This window comes from Mastigoproctus giganteus, chromosome 7 (assembly GCF_048544385.1).
Source record: "Mastigoproctus giganteus isolate SK-2022 chromosome 7, ASM4854438v1, whole genome shotgun sequence".
In the NCBI taxonomy this organism is placed as follows: Eukaryota; Metazoa; Arthropoda; class Arachnida; order Uropygi; family Thelyphonidae; genus Mastigoproctus; species Mastigoproctus giganteus.
In genome coordinates, this window is record NC_143581.1 from 26,931,367 (window position 1) to 26,949,511 (window position 18,145).

General features: G+C 36.3%; 2 protein-coding genes across 2 annotated transcripts in view; both read left to right on the forward strand.

Annotated features, from left to right (window-relative positions):
- The window catches only part of LOC150082744 (uncharacterized), a 28,082-nt gene extending 11,520 nt beyond the window's left edge, over positions 1 to 16,562 (forward strand). Inside the window, exons 7-13 of the mRNA XM_090378264.1 lie at positions 56 to 338; positions 6,593 to 6,719; positions 13,378 to 13,525; positions 15,370 to 15,527; positions 15,688 to 15,793; positions 15,904 to 16,068; positions 16,257 to 16,562. Of these exons, the coding sequence (XP_090234390.1) occupies positions 56 to 338; positions 6,593 to 6,719; positions 13,378 to 13,525; positions 15,370 to 15,527; positions 15,688 to 15,793; positions 15,904 to 16,068; positions 16,257 to 16,561 (1,292 nt within the window). The 3' untranslated portion in view covers position 16,562. The remainder of the gene's footprint in view (positions 1 to 55; positions 339 to 6,592; positions 6,720 to 13,377; positions 13,526 to 15,369; positions 15,528 to 15,687; positions 15,794 to 15,903; positions 16,069 to 16,256) is intronic.
- LOC150082745 (techylectin-5A-like) lies at positions 6,729 to 8,989 on the forward strand. Its single transcript, XM_090377581.1, has 5 exons — positions 6,729 to 6,829; positions 6,955 to 7,109; positions 7,946 to 8,051; positions 8,305 to 8,469; positions 8,566 to 8,989. The coding sequence occupies exons 1-5, from the start codon at positions 6,745 to 6,747 to the stop codon at positions 8,865 to 8,867; spliced, it is 813 nt and encodes a 270-aa protein (XP_090233707.1). The 5' UTR covers positions 6,729 to 6,744; the 3' UTR covers positions 8,868 to 8,989.
- Positions 16,563 to 18,145: the final 1,583 nt, after the last annotated feature.

Sequence of the window (18,145 nt, forward strand, 5' to 3'; positions counted from 1 at the left end):
AAAAATTTAAAAATTCACACTCCAAGTTTAGCTAAAATATTCTGTCCCATTTCAGGAGATGCTTTTGCTCCACATCATAATGGCCGCAACTTTACCACAAAAGACCGAGATAATGACATTCACGAAAACAACTGTGCCGTGATCTACTCAGGGGCCTGGTGGTACAGAAAGTGCCACACCTCTAATCTTAACGGACTCTACTTTAAAGGAAATGATAGCAATTCTGGTAAAGGAGTAAATTGGAATTTGTGGAAAGGGGAAAACTATTCTTTGGCTAAAACCGAAATGAAACTTAGGCGGTTGGATTTTGGTTCACCAACTTTCCAAGAGACGCCAATGTAAAGAATATTGTCTGATCGGGTCAATTTGGATATTTGATGGTTCCTATTGCGACATCTGCACAAAATTCTTTAATGCACGACGTTTTAGAATTTTTCTGAGAAAACACCCAATAATTTAAATAAGTGTTGGACTTCATTCAATTTGTAGTACTGTTGATTGTAAATAAAATGTTTCTAATATTTATCTAATTAATAAAATACTCGTTTAATTGTATTTTAACACGAAAATCATTTATATAGTTCACTGATTGTTTTAAAGTATTTAATTTCATATAATGTAGACGCGTTATCAATAACAAAACAGCATACTTGTAAATGAGACACTTATTAAAGATTATTTTTTAAAAAATTGCATGCGTTAAATTAATGAAAGTACCATTGGGGTGAGAATCATTTGTACGCGAGTCGTTCTGTAGAGGGTCAAAACAAAGCAGCATCCCCTCTGCCAAATAAACAGTACAGAAGTGTACGGATAATTAAAAAATCATCGCAAAATTATAAAAATTAAAAGAAAAGAAAGTATTTTAAACTAGCAAACACAAATTATATCCTTCTCTTCTCGTATCCGACTATCCGGTTGACCTTTGAATGTATTCAAACTGTCAGCCTCAACTACCTGCGAGGGCAACTTGTTATAGCAATCAACAACTCGCTGGCTTAAAGGAAACTTCCTACAATCTAATCTAAACCTCAACCCCTATGATTTCAATTTATGGCCCCTAGTTCTGGAATTCTTTATAACAGTGAAAATTCCAACGTTAATCCTTCTCAGAGGCGTATAAAACTCAATCAGATCACCTCTCTAAGGTGCCTGGTTGCCATGCTCTGTAGCCCACATAATCAAAGTCTTTCCTGGTACTTCAATTTTGAAGTTGCTTTTCTCCAAGTGTAAGACCTTGCATTTTACTACAGTTAAACATAGCTGCCATTTCTTTAACCATCTTTAAAGTCCACTCAAATCATCCTGAAGGAGCGCTGATTTGTACTGATTATTAACCACTATACCAATTTTTACGTCGTCCGCAAATTATGACATATCAGCTTCTATCCTTTCGTCGATGTCATTTATGAAAATGAGAAACAAAGTGGTCCAAGAAGCGATCCATGGGGACCCACTCCTGATGTTACACCGATCTGAAGAATACCATTAATCACAACCACCTGCCTTCTGGTCTGCAGTCACCCTGCAATCCATCTTAGAATCTTTCCAGTAATTCCAACTGTTCTCACTTATACAGTACCCTGTCAAGAGGGACCGAGCCAAATATTTTGCTAAAACCAAACAAACTATGTCGAAATTGTTCCTACATCTAGCGCATGAGTAACTGTGTCAAAATAAATAAATTTTCTGTTTATACACCCACACCGTCAGAGGAGTTCAGAGGACAGAGAAAATACAAGAAACATCACCGTATTTAACAGTCAGCGGCTTGAACCCCGGTCACTCAAGGCACATGCATTTATGCACCAATACACTGACCACTCGGCTACGGCTTAGTAACTTAGGTAAACACGACTTTCCCTTAACAAAACCATGTTGTGTGTCCTTCAGAATGCCATATCTGTCTAAATGCCCCTGGACTGCAGCCTTAACCATTGTCTCTAACATTTCTCTCCTACCATCGAAGTCAAACTAACCGGTCTCTACTTACCATCTTTACTCATAGAACCGTCTTTATGTATTAGAGATACATTGGCACCCTCTTCAATCCAAAGGAATCTCCTGGAGTCCAACGCCCTAATAATTAACCTCAATGGTTCAATACTTACTGGCAGTCTCCCTCAAAATTGCCGAGTAAATGCAATGAACTCCAGGAGCCTTATTTGCTCAAAGTTTTTCTATTAAACAGTCATAGTCTACGCGGGTAGCAGAGTGGTATTGTCGCCGTCCTCCCCACACCGGGTAAAAAAAGGCCCGGGTTCGAATCCCGTCAATGACGCGAGGAACTTTAATGGGCTTTTGTCACTCCGTGGCTGAGTTAATCGACTCAGGTCTTTTCTACTCGGGGTGGTGTACCTACGAGGGCTATATATCTTAACTTTAGTAACGCTTTTGATACTGTCCGTCATGGACGGTTGTTATATAAATTTGAAGAAGTTGGAGTTAATGGAAAGATCGTACGCTGGAAACCAGGCTGGATAAGAGATAGGGAAAGAGGGTGTTCATAAATTGCCGGTCATCAGGATGACCCGCGCAATAAGTGGGTCCTCATAGAGATCGGTGAGTCCTCTCTTAGTTGTAATTTTCATAAATGATATTGACAAGGTAAGCTGTCAACGTTTGCTGATTTTGAAGAAGAAAAATAATGGTTAATAATCTGGGACAGGCAAGATTACTTCAAAAAGATTTGAATCGGTTGCATATATGGTCAAAAATAGCAACTAAGGAGATTAAATTCTTCTAAATGTGAAGTTATGCATTTGGGCATTTGGTCCTTAAAAGTATCAAAGATGATTCTGAAACATCTAACAGAGAAATTGTTTAGAAAAGTTAAATGCTATTAACATAAATCCTGCTTTTATGAGATAAAAACTACCCCTCTATCATAAAAAAATTGTGTCATTTGTTGGCCACAAGACGTCAGTGCCACTACTCACATCAGGAGATGACGATTGAATTCAAATTCAGAAAACTGCTTGAAATATATACTGGCCGTTGAACTGCAAAGCAATCACCAGAATCTCAGAATTCACAAATGCTGCATCGATTGGCAGAATAAATTTATAAAACCGCATTATTATATTGTGGGTTCCTGTACCAAATATTGTATTTTATTTTTAATTTTCACTTCTGTAAATGACTATATTGACTTTTCCAACTTCCAAACAAAATGTTTCCTTCTAATCACAAAAACTTTCAACCTATCGAAACGATTCTTAATGAGAATCGTTGCGATATTTTTGTTATCAAAGTGTGATTCACTATTAAATTGTTTACTGATATCCAGAACACAAATTTAAAGTTCGCACTCCAAGTTGGGATAAATTTACAATATTTCTCTCTTTTCAGGAGATTCTTTTGCAAACCATCATAATGGGCGTAATTTTACTACCAAGGACAGTGATAATGACCAATCTGATAAGAATTGTGCCGAAATCTATAAAGGGGCTTGGTGGTATGGAAAGTGTCATAGCTCTAATCTAAATGGATTGTATTTAAAAGGGAATCATAGCAGTTTTGCTGATGAAGTAAACTGGAAGACATGGAGAGGTACTTACCATTCTCTGGCTATGGCTGAAATGAAGCTGAGACCGATGAATTTTGATTATTCAGATTTCCAAGAGGTACCAGAGTGAAGACCACACAGCGATGGATTTGAATCTGATTACCGATGGAGTTTTCCGATATCTGCACAATGTTCTTTAATTGATGAGGTTGCAAAAACTTTCTGAGAAAAACACCAATGATTTCAACTAGACTTGGATAACATAATCATTTCTTGATTGCACTGTCATATCATTTAAATCTGAAATGTAGATTGTTGTAAATGAAAGGTTTCTTTATTTATATGCTTAATAAAAAAACGTTGTTCTGTTTCAACACGGTTTAACATATCAATATGGAAGAAAAGACAGACTATAGAATTAAAAAACGATAATAAAAATTATTTTATAATTATGTAATAAAGCTCATTAATATGCTGTTGGTTTACTAGAAAGACAGCTATCTAAAAACAGAAAACAAATATCATAAAACAATAAATAGAAAAGTTAAAAAATTAAAAAGAATTTCTTCACTTCTCTTCAGGGATTCTGGACTTGCAGGTCGATAATTCTATTTCAATCAGCACAAAGCAGTACAGCATTTGTAAAGATCTGATTGGATTAAGTCTGAGATAAAGCTGTAAAAGGTATTTTGCTAGATTAGTCAGGTTGTCATTAATATTGCTGTTAATTGTACGATGTTCGTCTATTGGATTTATTGGATTTATTCGGAGGAGGGGTTTGGTTTCAGTAACAGCTGCGTAGCAACCTATGTTTTTCCATTTAGATCGTTATATTGATGATTATGGCTGTAAAAATAGGCAGATGCCAACGCTCTGAAACACTTCACCATTAACAGGCTTTTGTAACTGATTATCCGATGTCCTGTGTGGAAAAGAAAGTTTAGGAAGCTCAACACCACCTTTATTATTATATTTATTATTATACGAGGGTTATTTAAAACAGTAGTGGGACATAGCAGTTAAAAAAATAGAAGAGATCCATTTATAGTTACAGCATTTGACGGTCGCATTCCCTCTTGGTAATCACCAACCACCTGTGCAGCCCGATCTCCATATAAGTAGAAAATGTTGGATACCATTAACGAAGAATGGAGAGGGAGAAATTTATTGCTTGCGAAGTGGTTTGCTCTCAGAGAGCATTAATTATTTTAGAAAGAAAAGGCATTGATTTTCTACATATTATGGGACAAGTCAAAATCACAACTTGTCCAGAGAACAGACGACGATAGAGCTCAAAGAATAGAAGAGAATAGAGCTCAAAGATCTCCCATTGCCACAATAGTAGCAACTCCTTCACAACCAACCACAAGATTCATTGGACTGTCTTCGTACAAGATGATCGAATTTGTCTCAAAAAAGCAAGAATTTGATCGTATTGATGGAAGTAAACGCTTTAGAAAAAAGGCATATAGACTGTTAACTTTTGTAATCGATTGACATCATACTAGTTGCACAATAGTCCTTCTTTCACGTGCTCTCATTCTTCTCTGACTTTTTAGACAAAATGCTTGAGTGGCATCATGCCTGCAGGCTTCCTGAAAAGCCAGGAAATTTCCTTTTGCCTTTCACCCTCGTGCGACCTCAATCTTAAAGCAAGATCGCTGAGCTGACGTTGTAAAGAAAGCTGAGGACATCTACAGCACACATTTAAGATTCTCAGTCCAGCGAAAGAAAATCGGACATAGATTCCAATAAAGTATATTTTAAATATAAGTGAATTGAAAAAAAATTTACCTCATTCAAGAAAATGAAGTTAATGAAACGTACATTGAAGTCTATCCAATCTCTCTCCATCATCAGAATCATAGAAATTCTCTCAACAAGTAGATTATAATCCCAGTCATATTTTAACTTGAAAATTAAACCACGGTTATTTACGAAAATACTCAGGAAGAGTAATTTTTTAATTTCAAACCACCACTTAAAATTACCATTAAAACCTTCAATTCATGAATCTTTAAACCAATTTAATTTGAATCGCTTTTCGATTTCAAACAGTTTACCCTTTGATTTTGTTTTATTCAATTGGAATTTCCAATTACCGGTATTTACCGAAATTTTTCATTTTAATTTTAGATCAGCTTTCAAATGTAAATTTAAATAAATTTTATTTAGATTAAATATAATCCGAAAAATTTAGTTTTTATTTCAGTTCCAAGGAGTTGCGATAATACACATCCTCCAAGTGAGGATGTGTATCATCCCAACTTCTTGGAAAGACACAGTTTTTAGGGTCATTCTAAGAAATGCTTCCGATTTAATTGGTTGCAAAAGTCATCGTCAGAATACTAATAAGTTTCGTTTAAAATTAGTGACAAACATTTACAATTTGAATTTTAAAAAAAAAACTTATTCTGCACTGCTGGAATTTCTTACGTAGTCTACATTGGATAGTTATCAGAGACTGTTGAAAAATTGCCAGACATATTTCGTACGAAATTCATTCAAATTGACAGATTGGTGATATGTTTACCACCAAAGAACAGGCAATTCTAAGCAGAGCTCACCCCTTTTCAATCAGAGGAATTCTATTTCCAGTAGAATTATCGGAAATGTTTATAGTACAATACTATATATATACAGATGAAAGCTTCCTCCTGTTGAACGTTAATTTTAATAACAAGCATACGTTTTATTCTTCCAGTCCACAGATTTAAGGTAAGTTATAACTCCCTTACTTTAATTTGTGTTACTTAGCACTTATCTCGCGGGTTGTGCAATGGACAACATAGCTAGCTGCTCTCTCTCTCTCTTACACACACATTACAAAATGATGTGAATGCCACTCCACGAGCTGCTTGGGTTGAAGAATAATTCTGATCAGGGACTTAAGATCTTTTAGAAAATGTATTAACCCCATAGAGAAACAACAAGTCTCGTCGATGGGATACCTTACCCTCTGGAAACAATAGTTTTTCATCCAGCAGCAACACTGAAATTGAATTTACTAGGACATAGCTTTAATTTAGAAATCAAAATGAATGTTTCAAATATTTAAAATGACAATTTGTAATTCATGCATAGCGCAAATTGTGTAATAGTTCGAGAAGCACCATCTGGCAGTTGTATTACAGTTAAAGAAAATTCAAAATATTTACTTTTTCAGATGGTCCAGCAGGTGATTTGTACTTTTATTCCTATTATCATGCTGGTAGGTATGTTGCGATGCTAACACCATGCACGAGAGAAAATGTGGCATTTATAACTCCCGAAAGAATATTGAAGATGCTTTCAACACTGTAAAGGAAGTATTAACTCAAGGTCCGTATATTTTTGTATTCTTAAAAATGAAATAATGCATGTTACTTCATTTTTAAGCATTGTATAACAATTTGGTTGATGACCATTTATGCTTCTAATTATAACTACACTAATTATTCCAACAGCTGAAATTCGCGATAACAAGCCAGTTGACTGCGCAGAAATACACCAACTGGGATATGTCAAGAGTGGAATATACAGAATATGGCCGAGAAACAGAGCAGTGATGGATAGCTTCGACGTGTATTGCGATATGGACACTGATGGTGGAGGATGGACAGTAAGTTGAAATGTTTCTTAGATCAAATTAAAATAAAAGTGAATATAATAACTTTCTTCAGTTTTTAGATTTATTATCCTAATCTTATAAAATATCGTTGCGGGATCGCTTACAGACGTTATGGAGTAAAATATAATTGAAAATAACGAACTTACAGAACATAACAAAGTTCTTATCCATGTGCCCAATAAATCTCCTTCCTCTCAGCAGTAAAAACTACTCGGAGACGAGGAGAAGATGTCTTACATAGCTCCCCCCATTAGGAAATTGCATTCGACATATAGATTCCTCCCTACCCAAAAGCTAGCGCTCAGCCAAACCATGATTGTGCACTCCAGATTTACAAAGAAAAGAAAAAAATTATTACAGTACAATGTGTGTCTTGGCAGGTAATTTAGTGGGTCCAACCCTATCAATAACACTAGTACCTTTATAGTTCTTTTCACAGGAAACGATATCAAGGTTTTCCCTCCTGGAATTTCGGATTTTTTCGTAGAGGAAAACAAGTAAACCGACTAGAGAAAACTCGCAATTTATGGAATAATACACATTGGTATATGAGGCTGTTCTCTCAAGTAATCCTCATTATGATATATTGTACATTGTGTAGCTAGCTCTTTCAAAAACAACTGACATAAAATGCATAACAAAAGTGAATTGAACGTGCAAGAAGACCAAGAATTCTCAGTCAAGAGGTAGATGAAGACTATGAGGGCAGGGGAGAAAGTAATTGACCATAAATACCCGAAAGAGTGCTCTTCTGTATGACGAAACCAAAAATAACTATCATTTTTAATATTTAACATATTTATAAATTGCTTTATTGATCACTGCAGGTTATTCAGAGAAGAGGTGATTTTGGAAGAGAAAAAGATTACTTTTACAAAGGGTGGGAAGACTACAAATTTGGCTTCGGTCTTCTGCATCAAGAATTTTGGTTAGGTAAGTTTTAACGTTTCATAAAATAAAGCATTATTTATATCCAAATTTATAAATTAACGTTGACCAATCGAAAATTAAAAAACATCTTAAATATCATTCAAACATGGAATAAACATTCAAATTCGAAACATCGTACCATTCACTCACTTTGACTTACTTGAAATGAGCTTCGAAAGAAATATTTGGATTTCTCAACAAGATTTACATGACATTTATTTTAAAGGTGCATTAATAAAGCCATTTTTTTATATAGGTAATGGTAAAATCCATGCTATTTCCAACCAAAGATTGAACTCCATCAGGTTCGACTTGAGCGACGACCTTGGAAACTCTCACTACGCTGTTTACGACAAGTTTTGGATTGACAGTGAAGAAAATGAATACAAATTGCACGTTGAAGGTTACCGAGGAAATGCAGGTTTGATGCTACTTTTCAACAAATGTTTCATTATTAAATTGTGTGCTGCTATTGAAAATAAATTAAATCTTCACTGACAAATATTCTTCGTTTCAGGGGACTCTTTTGCTACTCATCACAATGCCCGCAATTTTACCACCAAAGACAGAGATAATGATCTCCATACAGAGAAAAACTGTGCCGTGTCCAACAAGGGCGCCTGGTGGTATGAAGCGTGTCATACCTCTAACCTTAATGGATTGCATTTAAAAGGATATCACAACAGTCCTGGAACTGGAATGAGCTGGTACACATGGACAAAGCATAACTATTCTTTAGCAAAGACCGAAATGAAACTGAGACCGTTAGATTTTAGTTCAGCTTTACAAGAGATACCACTAATGAGAAACATGAAATGATGGATGAATTCTGGTACGTGATGGTGTCAATTACGATAAGAAATCCTTTAATTTTGGGAACTGTAAAATTATCTGAACAAAAGACCAATGCTTTGAATTCAGACTTGTTCATTCAATCATTTTGTGCCCTTTTATTTATGTAATTTTTATTTGTATTCTTCGTATTATAAATAAAGTTTCTGTTTCAGAAAATTTACATTTTAAAGAGAACTTTAACATTATTCTGTGTTAGCGCGAATAATGTGAAAGTCTTCGATTTAAGTAAATTTTTACTGATTAGTTTTTTACCGACTTTTCTACTGTTTAAAGTTCTTTTTAAGTAAAGTAGATAATAAATTAACGAGATAAGCAAAGACTTGATGGACTAAATTATAAATTGACAATAAAATTATTCTGAAAATAATACAATGTCCAGTGAAAACATCATAACTGCCTTTTCTAATAACAAAATATACGCGGGCCAATTCGACCTAAGTTGCTGATGCGTATAAAAATTCTACAAAAAACAACCACAGGAGGTATTCTGTGATGGAGTCTCCAAACGCCAGATCTGTCTAATCTCAGAAGAGTAAAGTATTTCCCTTTATCTGCTTATAAGTTACAATGATGTATACTATACTGCCAATCTTCTTTGAGACTGCAGGCACATACTGTAAATCAGAATGATGGAGACCCAGAGAACGAATTTCATCATTAATGAATTCGTGTTCTCTCAATAAATAAGATGCATGGAGACCGATTGAGAGCCATTGTTTCCTGTGTTTGTCAAGAAGGAAATGTGCTTCCAGAAAGAATCATATCGTCAAGTATCTAGTTGGTGAAGTATCCCATCTAGTCTGCCAGATGGTAATCATTTTCTTCTCTTTCTTGATGTCATTATTCTAACTGAGCCTTAGTCCAAGAAATTCTTTTCGGATACTTTTTCGAAGACCTCTGATCGCAAAGTTTACATCTAGAGGAACAGTGCCCGCAAGCACTTGTAATGCTACAGAAGAGACAATTCTACAAGTACGAACTATTATAAGAAGGAGAAGCTGATTTTTTTTAGTAACTGGCTGAAACCAAGCGCCTGGCTTAAAGTCACCATGATACGAAGATAGCGGCATAGTAGGCGACCAGTGGTTTTCTTGATAGACCTCACTTCTGACGAGTAATTCTCAAAACAGCTCTTGCTCTTGAAAATTTAACCTTGATAGACAGTTTATCTAAATGTACATTAAAGTTAAATTCATCATCTAGAGTTATTCCAAGTATTTTGTGTGTCACACACGAACGGCAACAGAAGGTTTTAATCAGTGGAAGTCTATTATAATCCAGCTTACCTTTAAATGAAACCTTCTTAGTTTTAAAGAGATAAATTTTTATGTCTTTTACAAGATCTTTTTTCCATCCCAAAACATTTTATAAAACTGGTTTTGCTTGTAGTTCTAAAGCCGATCTTGATCTTCCACTGATGATAAGGGGAAGATTGTCAGCATATGCAGTAATGGGTGTCCTGGGAAAACTACGACAAACATTCATTCAAAACCATTCTCTAAAAGAGGTGCCCCAGAATAGATCCCTGACGACACCCTCTATTAATTACTCTTTTAATTTGTTGATGTTAGATTTAATTAATACAATCTTGAAAATAGTTGCGGACTAGTTTGAAGACGTGATTACTGAAGCCAACAAACGCCATGGTAAACTGTTCCACCGTTTTCTGTCTGTCGCTTTGCACAAGGATGTAACGGCCTACATCCTTGTTCACAACAACCACTGATAAGGGCGTCACCACTGGCCAGGTGGTTGCATCTGACAACTATCCATCCACCCTTGGAACACTTCTACTAAACTCCTCCTCGAACAGCCCACAAAATTATCAGTTTCCGCAATACTGCTACTCTTCAACCGCTACCTGACAATCATCCCCTTCTCGAATACAATTAGGGTGTATTAGAGAAATAAGATAATAGAAGAAAATTCACAAAAAGGACCATTGATATATTGCAGGGCTACCAAAAAATCTGGGACCCTCTGCCAAACAAACTCTACCAAATGAACAACAGCAGAGAATGGTACAATTGAAAATATTTATAAATCAATAATATAAAAAAATTCATAAAATAATAAATGGAAAATCCCAATCAATGAAGAATAAATTTTGAAAAATTTAACGGTTTATTTATAAGGTAAATAGAAAATCAATATCTAAGTCCCTCTTCAAGGGCCGTGGTATTTAATTGTATTACAGCAATATGATGTTTCTGGAGTGTTTGGTTCTACAGTTGAAAATAAATTGTCCTCTGCGTATTGATTTATTTATAAGCTGAACAAATCGGTATTCTTACGTAGTTATAAGCGTACAATAATTAAAGAGTATCACCTGGAAAAATTTTCGGATCCTTAGGTTCTGGTTGAAGTTGATGGGCAGAATGAACAATTTATCACTATGGTATCTTGCAATTAAGAAAAGATACGTGATGCCCTCTGAACCTGATAAGTGAAAACTTAGCAAGGAGGATTTTCAATAAACAATTGAAAATCCTCCTGTAACTTCCAGGACATATTTACCAACATTTGTGACAAATCTAAAAATCTGCATTCCAGCGATGAAATAAAGTGCCCCTTTGAATGCGCTTAAATATTCACTTTTTGTACCTTTCAACATAAGATACCTTTCAACATAAAATCGTCCTCCGCACACGAGGGAAGCCCCTATGAGTAGCAGAGTTTGTAGAATCGCCAGCTTCCCCACACCGGTTGGAAAAGACCTGAGTTCGGATCACCTAGACGACGTGAGGAATTGAATTTTTACGGGCCTTTTTTCACAACGTGGCTGGGTTAGTCAGTCTCCTGCGAGGGTAGCATGGTTTTTCGTCCAGCAGACAGAAAATTGACCTCAGAACACGTGCAATTTACAGACAGTATACATTAAGCAATATGAGATTATTCGCTGATGCTTTTAAAATATTACTATAATAAAAATAACACGGTGGAAAAGGTTCGGGTTCGAACCCTTCAATGACGTGAAGAAATTTTATGGGCTTTTTTTCACAACAACAACAACCTGTACTTTTGCCCCAAAAGAGTAGACATTTTTTCGCAATAAAGACGGCAAAGCCTAATCCCAGATATAAAGTTTTCTGAACTAAAAACAGAGATCTTGGTTAGATCTTACAGCAAAAGGACAGATTCCTCATCCAAACACATTTCAGATAAAAGGCATAATTGTGTATCCAACTTCTTCTGTCCAGTGTTGATCCCTTTTATAACTAGCGAGGTGGCAACGCCGTTTTCATTAATGAGAAGGAACGCGAGTCTGTGGATGACCTAATTGAAAAAATATTCTGTGCAGTTTGAGTTAAATTATGACCACTGTTCTGCCCAACATACAGACAGAACAGTGGTTAATCACCGTCGTCCCCACACCGACAGGAAAAGGCCTAGGTTCAAATCCTGTGAATGACTCGAGGAACTTTTTCACCTCCGTAATTGAGCCAGTCTGTCTCAGCGGTGGATTGCAAGGTTTTCGGATTTTTCATCCATCTAAACAAACAAATGGACCAGACGCAACTTATGAACATAATATACACGGTTTAAAGTCAGGTCTTGGCTGGCCATAATATGGAAACTTTTTTCAACAAAACGCCCAGTTTACGCATAATTCCTCCACTTTTCCTCCACAGCACCGAAAAACACAAAATCGAATCACCTCTGACACTAATGTGACCTTTCACAACAAAGACGCACAGAAGACTGACCATTGTATTCATCCTGAATGAACTGAATAGCCTGCATCAATTCCCCAATCAGTCATTCCATTCGGAATATAGTATTTTAGGAAGATCTAATTTTTCCCATAATGCACTACTGATAAAACGCTCTTTATTATCCTACTTTGTACCGAGAAGTGACACCAATGGAATTCCCCGCTGCTGATTATAGTAAGTGAACACTGACAACTCTGATTAAACGGTTCAAAGTACCATCAAAATACAGCTTGTATCAATATCAGTCTACAGAACTTCCTCTTAAAAAACAAAGAATCTCTTTCTTCCCATCGTTATGTCGTGTTTGATGCAGGGAGACTTTTCGGCTTCTGAAAGAGGAATCGCATTTCAACTTCCAGAAACGAAAGTCTTGTAAAATAATTCTAAGAAATACACCCAATTTAGTGAATCCAAGGCTCAGTTTGATATTAGAGGCGAATGTTTACATAAAACCAACCCCTTTCCAATTATGGCAAATCTATTTGCAACTGAGTTACAGGCAGAGGTTAAGATAAAGGTCATATATAAATATATTCCACTACTGGTTCAAATTTGATTCTGCGGGTGAGTTCTCCGAATAAGTTAGGTCGCTAACTGCGCACATATTAACGGTATGTTGCAACTGAAATATTTCAATTTCTTTCTCTCCGTTTAATTTTAAAAATCGAAATTTCCCTCATGAAACGAAGAAATGGTGTAAACTTCAATGGATTGCAGCATTATAAAAGGTTGATTTAAAATTATATTTAATTTTCCAGATGATTCGAGGAAGTGTGTACATTCTAATTCCTGTTGTTATAATGGCGTGTTGTGAAGGTTATTCTACGGACCATAACTGTAGCGTTTCTGATCCCAGAAGAAAGGTTGAAGAAGCTTGTAACGCAATAAAAGACGTATTGAGGCAAAGTAAGTATACTCCAATCGGCATTGCATCAAAGGCATACGTATTTCGTTTTAGGTTATAAAAAATAATTTTTTTGTCTAACGAAACTAACCGTTATTATTATCTGTTTCTTCTCCTTATGGGTTTTTCCCCATCCTGCGATGGGTTCTGGAACCAGGTGCGTGGAGTGGTTGTTATGTCTAGTAGCTATTATTAGTCGAGGAACTCTGTGACTATTCTGCAGGTGTTCAGGATCGCTGCTTTCTGGATTAAGAATGCTCTTTTTGTCACAATGCCGGTGGTTGACACATTGATCGGGACTATCGCTACTTGTTTCATGTGCCACATTTTTTTAACTTCCTGTCTAAGTTCTGTGTACTTTCTGATTTTTCCTCGTGCGTTTTGTTGAGGTTTCTGGTGTTAAGCACCGCTATGTCAATCAGGTAGGTAGTCGTGTCCTTCTTGTCGATGAGGGTTATGTCTGTTTGTTGTGTGTGACCATCTTGTCCGTTATTATGGTGCGATTCCAGTATAGTTTTCGAATAGATGTTTTAGTACAAATTGAGGTTCGAACTTAGATAACGATACACTTTCTTTGATAAAATGGTATTTTTTCGCTGGCTTCCGATTTATTACCTTGGTAATCAGAAGATTGCCAAGATAATAAATAAATGACCATCTTGCATCCCACGATGATGCGCTGGGTTGTTTCTGGGCAGGGTGCCATCATCGACATGCGTTTTCTGTCGCTCTGAGGTCCTTGGAGATGTATTTTTGTAGTTTCTGGTATCGATTACCTGATCTTGGATGGCGAGCATGAATGCTTGGGGTCTTGGGAAAGAACAACCCACTGGTGAACATGCGAAAAAAAGGAATATCGCTAGGAATTTCTTCCCAAACGTCAGTTTCTTCTCATGAAAACACTTTGACCTGACTCACACCAAGTCTAGAATTGACGTACCTAATTACTGGACACGGATCCATCAAGGTGAAACTGAAAGAACTCAGATTGACACAGGATAACCAATGCCTCTGCTATAACAAAGAACACTGGCTACACTATCTAGACTTGAGATTAAACCTACTATTAGACAGCAACCTTCTCTCATGCCTTCCAGTGATTGTATCTCCACCAACGACAGATTCAAACTTCTATTCAATTACGCAAAAAACCTGTTCAAGCGGAGAAGATGCCTCCTAGATTTGTAGGAAACCCAAGAACGTACTAATAAACACACTGTGTCCACTCTGATTAGCCATACATTGTAAGCCTTCTTTTCAATGTAGTGTTAATGGAAGTCATTGTAGTGCCTGACATGGAGTGGTTTCTTCGCCATTTTTCCGTCTTCCTTTTTTCCATATGGGTGGGTGAAGTCCCTTCGTTGAGATTAAGAGGGGTGTTAAGAACGGCAATCAACAAGACTATAAGTGAGTTCACTATTATATAGTGAACTCCCATATGGTCTTGTAGATTGCATTTGTATTTTTCCAGAAGTAATTCTTCTGGTTCTGTTATTATTATGATTTCTTAACACATAGAAATTATATTTGTTAAGTTACTTCTTTACTGACTTCCCAAATGTAATTGGTAGAAAAACAGGGGTATCGATCGATCATAGGGCTACCACTTGTTCCTCCGAGAGAACCTACTGTGCCTTTAGGAATTTTCGATAGTTTCTGTAATGATCAAGCTCAAAAATAATACATCGGTGTAATATTTATTAACTGGTGTTCCAGTTCGCTACATAAATCCCCTTATGGAATAAATGATATAAATGTTATCTGATTTTATAGTACTGTACTATTGAAGAATTGCATAAATACTCAGTCTATTTTCGGACTATAATTTCATCGATTATTCTAATAGCTGAAGATGAAGAACGGTGCATGCCAGTGGACTGCGCAGAAATACTCCAACGGGGTCATGTCAAGAGTGGATTATACAAAATATGGCCGAAAAGCAGAGTAGTGATGGAAAGCTTCTATGTGTATTGCGATATGATCACCGATGGCGGAGGATGGACAGTAAGTTGAAGCATCATTAATATATATTATAATAAGAATTTTATTTTTATCTGTCATGTGTATAAATACTTTAGTTTTATGTGGGTTAAGTACATTTCTGTTTCAAAAACTGAGTAGCATTTTTCTTTTCAAACTTGTACTGATATTTTGATCCCTACAGGTTTTTCAAAGAAGAGGTGATTATGGAAGAGAGAAAGATTACTTTTACAAAGGGTGGCAAGACTACAAAGTTGGATTCGGTATTCTGGAACAAGATTTTTGGTTGGGTGAGTGCGTCTAATTTGTAAAAAAACAATCAAAGTTTAAAATATGCTGAAATACGAAATGATTTCCAATGATGTCAAAGAAATGCAATGAAAGAACTTATTTTCTGTAGGCAATGATAAAATCCACGCTATTTCCAACCAGAGGTCCAATTCCATCAGATTTGACATGAATGACTTTTCTGGAGAAATTCGCTTTGCTGTTTATGATAAGTTTTGGATTGACAGCGAAGAAAATGAATATAAAGTGCACGTTGAAGGTTACCGAGGAAATGCAGGTTTGTATAACTCTCTTTCCCAACGTATTAATAATTGCTTTTATCTTCTCTGTATTGTAAAATGGGTTTAATCAAACATTACGCATTTAAAAAAACTAAAAACAATCAGCTGATTCCAGGAGTATAGATTTAAATGCCCGTACTGGAAGTTGGATTGTATCAAATAAACGAATTTTCTCTCTTTTCAGGAGACTCGTTTGCAAATATTCATAATGGAATGGGTTTTTCCACCAAGGACAGAGATAATGATATCCACGAAGGCAACTGTGCTCAAACCTTTAAGGGGGCATGGTGGTATCAAAAATGTCATCACTCGAATCTTAATGCGCAGTATTTAAAAGGGAACCATACCAGTTTTGCTGATGGAGTAAACTGGAAGGCATGGAGAGGTCATAATTATTCCCTGGCTAACACTGAAATGAAATTGAGACCTCTGGATTTTTATACATCTCGGCAGGAACAGCCAAAGCCAAACCGAAGTTCATTATTTTAGATGGCCCCGTTCATTTGCATGTTTAATTCCTATTCCCATAATTGAATATCTTTTCAATTATGGAAAAAAAGTTTCATGAACAAATTTGGATGCAAACTGGTAGATGCAATTAATTGTTTTATTTTACTTACTGCGTTTACTTTGCATTTGTTATATTAGTATTTTTAAATAAAGTTCACTTGATTTCCAGAAACTTTCAAATGATTTCATAGTGCGTTATTTCTCGTCACTTTCGTATTCTGATGAAATTCAGAATGCTTGAAACACCAAAGATGATTTAAATTAATACAACAGACACTATTTTGTACAGCCATATCTTTCATAATCATCAGATTCATGATATCAACCAACAAGCTTCTAGGCAGATATTGAGCTTGGAAAGTTATCTTGCCACAATAGGACTGCATCTGAGCACTTCCAAATCGGCACAACTGACGATAACCAAGAAGAAAGCCAAAAATGATATCCAAATCTTTGTGAGTGGGGAACCGGTGCAAAAGGTGACCTCTCATACTGATCTTGGCCTCACTTGGGACGTTGGGCTCACATTTCAGCCTCACTTTGCCAGGATGAGGCAGAAGACGTACACTGCTCTTTGGGCAGTGCGTCAAGTGCTCGTTGGTGTGCATCAGCCAGCGCTGCTTGTTCGCCACATCCTGAGGTGTATTACGCCGATTCCTCTCTATGCTTCAGAAATTTGGTCATCTGCCCCTGCCTCATACCTTCAGAAGTATCTTAGTTTAGAGTACTGGTTGCTTAGATGGATGAACAGGGTGGTAGGCCACCCCCTAACTATCTCCAGATCTATCCTACAAGCAAATCTGGGCACCACTCCCTGGAGACATATCATCATGACAAAAAATGTTCTCACGCTTGCACGGCTTATAACGAGGCGAATTGATGCTCCATCAGTATCCGCATTAATCTCTGGCCCGAGGAGGGCAAGAGGGAAGCACCCCGACTCCTGTCTCCCTCTACGTCTTACTCTGTCAAACATTGATTCCCTAAGGAACATGTTTCCAGCCAATTGTCTTCGGATCTTCAATAAATTTAGGATCCACCCTGATAGGTTCTGTGAAGACAAGCCCTACAGGAAGGAAATCCTCAAGAACTGTTACCAGATTATGAACCTATAATACTCACCTGCTCCTGGACAGACCTTTATTTTTTTTTTTTATTTATTTTTTTTTTTTTTATTTATTTATTTTTTTTTTTTAACTTGCCTCTTTGTATATGACAAAGACTTTCTGTCTTCATGTAATCATGTATATTACTGTATATTTTGTACATTATTGTTTATTTAATCCTGTAAAAGTCTCGGGTCGAGCACGAATGTACCCTTGTGTATTGTACATTGTGTTCCTCGCACCTTAGTCTGTATTAACACCCTTCTGGCACAGAGCCGTCCCGGGGTGACCCAAGGTTTCTTGGGAAATAAACTGATTTTAATAATAATAATAATTTATGGTACTTATGTCAGAAATTAAAATAAAACTTCTCATCGTCGGAATAAGTTTAAGGAGTTAGAGTTCCATAGAATTTAACCAGGCTAAATGAGGTCATTGGCTTTCTGAGAAATTATGT